Here is a 5130-nt window from a genome sequence, read left to right on the forward strand (position 1 = left end):
TGTGAGATAAACCTCGTTCGAATAACATTTATATAGGAAGCAGATTAAAACGTTCTGAATGCACTTGTACGACACTTCACTGCGCAATAATATTCTACACGTATTCTGCACGAATTTTATTTATGTTAAACATAACGTATAACAAAATAACGAAAATTTAATGTGACAATTAATTTGATTGTACGCTAAATACACTTGTAATATCATTTTATTTATAATACATTAAACGTAACACAAGCGAGTTCACGTATTCGCGCCGTCATAAACTGTACTTGTTGCATTCTTTCAACTGCAGAGATCGCTGTAATATTCAACGATATAATATCTGTCATTTAATAATACGTTACACATAAATAATTAAAATACGAATAAAGAAAAACAATTACGCATATAAGATGGTTCAAAATATCACAAAAATAGTTGACGTTTCGTGGAGATTCGGTGGTAAGAGTCTTAACCTCAATCATCGAAATAAATTGTTTTTAAAAATTTAACTGTTTCAAATAAAACAATTCCAAAGTGCATATTTTTTTTGTTTGTGAAATAACTAATACATTGTAAAATGTAAAATCCTTCTTCGGTATTATTTTCTACGTAATAAAAATATGAGTAATATTTCTTGTCTGTAAATAAGGTTATCTTCGATAGAAAAAATCTTGTTTCGTTGATATAAAACAGATTGGTTCTTTAAATGTACAACAGTACAGTGTCTTTTTATAAAATAATATAGCATTAAATAAAATAGTTCGTTTAAAAACTTCAAATCCTAATAAGGTGTATTATTTTTATAGTAACTGCAGCAAGTAGTGAATCCAACAATGTGGGAAAATCGTTTGTGCAACTTAAATTAAATTTGGAAGAATGTGGAAAAACTAAAAATGTTTTTGTGGAGATGACAATAAGTGAATTTTATCAATTTTTACATGATCTAGAAAAAGCAAAATGTAATCTTGATTTACTAGTTTGAGCACTGTTTTAAATAGTACGTTAAAAGTTGGTTAATCCTTCAAAAAAATATTTGTTACATATGTTTGTATATTATCTCCATATATTTACATGTTTCCACAGAATTACCTAATTATAATATTACGGTAATTTAGAATCTATGTTACAATATTTCTTGTCAAGTCATAAAAATATCTCAACATTATCACATTTTTAAATTCCATCCAAAGGTTCATGTAGGTTCTGTTTTGAAAAATCTCTCATCTGAAAATAATATAAACTTTTGTAAATAATACATAGAATTCGGCATTTACATAATTATTAGAAGATCCAAGACCTTAAGAATTAGATACTTGAAAGAAAGTTATGATAACATTAAAATGGTAAATAAAAAAATGGGAAACTTTATTTATTTTTCAACAATGATATACAATCTTATTCTTTTTTTCTTCGTATAAACAAACTTTTTCTAATTATCAGGTATCAATCCACATATGTAATAAGTATAACGTCCAAAACTTCTTCATTTTGTCCTTTGAAAGTTCTGTATCATTAGTGTACATCAGACCAATTACATGTGTAATTAACTAAGTACCACAGTTCCTTATGTTTTTAATATAAAAAGAAATTTAAATAGTGATCACAATTACTTAATTATACATTATATTTACATAATTCAACTAGTTTGTTATTATTTTCACTAAAGAGATAAATATACAATAAAAAATTTTGTTTTAAATTGAACACTAATAAAAAGCTCGTCAAATTAATACTGCATTTTAAATACTATCGAAAAAGGGTTAAATACGTGCAGTAAAAAGCGATGATTAGTTTTATAAAAATGTTTTAACTTGAGATTCAATATAGCCAGATCGTTGTTTAAAAATTTTGAATACAAAGTAAAAAGTACAAAATGCTTTTAGAATTCTCGCATTTGAATATACAAATTAGAACATAGACTTGTTTGAAATAAATTGGTCATGTGAAAAACAGGATGTTTTACAGTTCTTAATGCCCTACGTTTTGCTGGAAATGGGCTAATTACAGCACCCCTTTGATTATGAGGTTCTGCTAATGCTAATGCAGGATTTTTTGAATCTAATGACGAACTTTCCTGTAACTTTTGCGTGGAGAGCTGTTGTAAGGACTTGCCTCTTTCTGCCTTTCGTTGAACAGATTCTAACACTGGTAGAATAACTCCAAGTAAGGGTCGTTTAGATGGTTCTCCAGACCAGCATTGTTCCATTAATTTCCAACATTCCTCGTCAAAAGAAGGTAGTCGTTCTGGACGTATACCTAGTAATAATTAAAGCAATACTTAAAAAATGGTATAAAAAGATTAAAAATATAAAAACTTTTTCAATAATTACCTTTCTTTACACTGGTCCATAACTGTTCTTTATTATGAAATTGCTCAAAAGCATATGGTAATCTAACATGGCCTGCACATATATACCAAAATAAAATTCCAAATGCATATACATCGACGCTACTATCGTAATGACCAGAAAGAAGCTCGGGTGCCATATGAACGGGTGTTCCAACAATACTTCCTGACATCATAGCTTCTGTGATACAAAACCCGAGATCAGTTAGTTTGGCTCTATTTTCGGTATCGAGAAGAACATTCTTCAACTTAATATCTCGATGTACAAGTCCTTGAGAATGAAGATAACGTATTCCTTCCAAAACATCGATTGCTATTTGTATACGTTCTGGCCAAGATAAGCCAACACGAATTCCACAATATAAATCACGACTCAAACGATCTGTTATTAAGAGAACTGCAGATCCAAAACAAAAACCTTCACCATAGGACTGATCAATGACTGATCCTCTGAGTTTCACTATCCTTTTATGATCAGGAATAGATCTAGTGTAGTAGAATTCCATGGCCAAATCATTCCAGTGCCTTTCATCTGGTGGAACAACTGATTTAATTGCACAAGGACCTGATGAACCACCCCAGCCATCACAAGCAAATACAACTCCATACTGACCGCGACCAATTTCTTTACCGCAATGAGGAATACCATACCGAATAGCGTCTAGCATTGATGTTGATTCTAATGCTAATTTAGCTAATCTAGGTGCGTGATATTTTCTAATAGCTATTCTTTGTTCTTCTGTTCTTTCCAAATTTCCAGAATAATAATTGTCCAAAGATCTGATAGCTGCTTGAAATGAATCATGTGAAGATTTAAGTTTGTCTCTGAATTGCATTGATATTGTTCTGGCCAATCTTGCTGCTGATAAAGAATTCAGTATTTCAATAGTAACTTTTCTACTCCAATTTACATCTAAAATTGGAGTTGGTGTCCATGGCAGAGGCAAAGACTTAAAAAGTTGTCTCAATCTTTCTAAAAAAGAATGTACTACAGATGGCGACGAATGATGCAATTTAACATTATATGCAGCTGAAAGGATTTCTTTTAAAGCATCACTAGCGAGTAAACAGTTATCGCGTTCGTATGCTTCTTCAAGACTTAATAAACAACGTTGCAATGTACCAACAAAAGTTTCACGCAAGCAATTGACAGAATTTACAAGTTCCTTTACAACTTTTTCACTTAAACGACCAAGCACCAGTCTCTGAATTTCAGATGTTGCAGCTCTAACGGTTGCGGACCATTCTGCCCTCTCGGTACCATTGAAATAGATATTTCGATGTGAACGCATATCATTATTAGACGATAACACGGCATTTTTCATATCTTGAATGATAGTTTGTATTAATTCAGTCAGTTCTTCTTGATTTTCATTAACAATTTTCATTAAACTGGCATATAATTCGTTTTCCTTTTGCTGAGCATACTGTATCCTTTTTGGAGTTATTTGAATTTTACGTGCCATATCAAATGCACTTAAAATAAATTTTCGCAAACTACTTGAATGTACTTCGTTTAAATAGGTGCTGGCATTGATGAGGTAAGTTTGTAAACATTCATGAACGAAATATAAAATTCGATCTGTTTTTTTACATGAATCTATTAGGTCACTAGAACTAATACATTGTCCACCACCCAACCAAGATAGTTGATCAACTTCAACAGATTCTTCCATTCCAAGAAATCCTAAATTTGTCAGTTGATCCAACCATGTTAAACCAAGTGAATTCATTTGGTCAAAGTCAAGGCCATCATTATCAGTTTTATTTGATGTGCAATCGTTAGAGTTTAGTCGATTTTGAAGTCTATGTTGTTCTGATTCAGTCAATTCAGCATCAATATTAGTCAATGAGATATTTCCCAAAGATGATATAAAAAGTACAGGGTTCATGGGATATGTTTCTTTTAAATCTTGTAATTCTTCCAAATTTTGCTCTGTTAAGGGCTGATCACCCAGTGCATATAAAAATATTGGTAAAATAGATAATAATCCTTTTGCAAGAGTTTTTACTGCTCCATTATTTGGAGCAATAAATATTTGTACACCATTTTTTAATATAAGTTGATCAAGCTTAACTTCAAGCACTGTTGGACAAGTTATGTCTTCATTAGCAGACTCTGTTATATCTTCAATTGGAAGAGTAATCCAAGGTTTTTCATTTACTTGTAATTTTTGTACCATCTCATATTCTAAACCTAATGTAAGAGTGATATTTTTTGTTTGTCCATAACTAAGTCTGATCCATCTCCATGATCCATTACATACTGGCAAAACATCAGTAGATATTAAACTGTTAACTAATGCTGCCTTTGCTTTACTATCTTGTCCAAGAATTACGATAGCTGGAGAGTTTGATAAAATATGTATAATTCTGTCCAATGTTAAAGGAGGTAGTAAATCTTCAATAATATTTTCTGTAAGAAAGAATATTTTTAGATACAATGGTATCCTAAATTAACTAAAATGAAATTTACTTATTAATATTTACTTCCAGGAAAGAAGTTTTCTAAGTTAATTACTTCCAATACACGTTGAGTTTCTTCAAGAATATGTTGTAATTGGTTTCGATTTCGTTGGTACCTCCTAAACTCTTGTGGTAATTCGTTTACCATTTTTTCAGTCTTATTTTTAAAATCTGGGAACCGCACAATCTGTCATACCCTAATAAAAATATTGTGTTCTGGTTTAACATGTCTTTATCATTTCATGACATTTTGCAATTAAAACATCAGTTTATATAGAATTATAAATTATGAATACTGATTTTCTTATATTTATTTATAATAATTTATAGGA

General features: G+C 30.5%; 2 protein-coding genes across 2 annotated transcripts; one reads left to right on the top strand and one right to left on the bottom strand.

The window, feature by feature from the left end:
- The first annotated feature begins 333 nt into the window (after positions 1-333).
- LOC108571385 (COMM domain-containing protein 7-like) lies at positions 334-967 on the top strand. Its single transcript, XM_017933405.1, has 2 exons — positions 334-444; positions 792-967. Exons 1-2 carry the CDS (start codon positions 396-398, stop codon positions 965-967), a joined length of 225 nt encoding a protein of 74 aa, XP_017788894.1. The 5' UTR covers positions 334-395.
- An 897-nt stretch (positions 968-1864) lies between these two features.
- LOC108571349 (dual serine/threonine and tyrosine protein kinase-like) lies at positions 1865-4946 on the bottom strand. Its single transcript, XM_017933365.1, has 3 exons — positions 4823-4946; positions 2316-4748; positions 1865-2241 (listed from the first exon to the last, which is right to left on the bottom strand). Exons 1-3 carry the CDS (start codon positions 4944-4946, stop codon positions 1865-1867), a joined length of 2934 nt encoding a protein of 977 aa, XP_017788854.1.
- Between the last annotated feature and the right edge of the window lie 184 nt (positions 4947-5130).

This window comes from Habropoda laboriosa, unplaced genomic scaffold (assembly GCF_001263275.1).
Source record: "Habropoda laboriosa isolate 0110345459 unplaced genomic scaffold, ASM126327v1 scaffold57, whole genome shotgun sequence".
Classification (NCBI taxonomy): Eukaryota; Metazoa; Arthropoda; class Insecta; order Hymenoptera; family Apidae; genus Habropoda; species Habropoda laboriosa.

Excerpts from the sequence above, each read along its gene's own strand:
- LOC108571385 (XM_017933405.1), top strand. The coding sequence starts at position 396 with ATGGTTCAAAATATCACAAAAATAGTTGACGTTTCGTGGAGATTCGGT. Across the intron at positions 445-791 it reads CGTTTCGTGGAGATTCGGTG|TAACTGCAGCAAGTAGTGAA; the intron begins GTAAGAGTCTTA and ends TTATTTTTATAG.
- LOC108571349 (XM_017933365.1), bottom strand. The coding sequence starts at position 4,946 with ATGGTAAACGAATTACCACAAGAGTTTAGGAGGTACCAACGAAATCGA. Across the intron at positions 4,749-4,822 it reads AGAAAACTTCTTTCCTGGAA|AAAATATTATTGAAGATTTA; the intron begins GTAAATATTAAT and ends TCTTTCTTACAG. Across the intron at positions 2,242-2,315 it reads ATGGACCAGTGTAAAGAAAG|GTATACGTCCAGAACGACTA; the intron begins GTAATTATTGAA and ends AATTATTACTAG.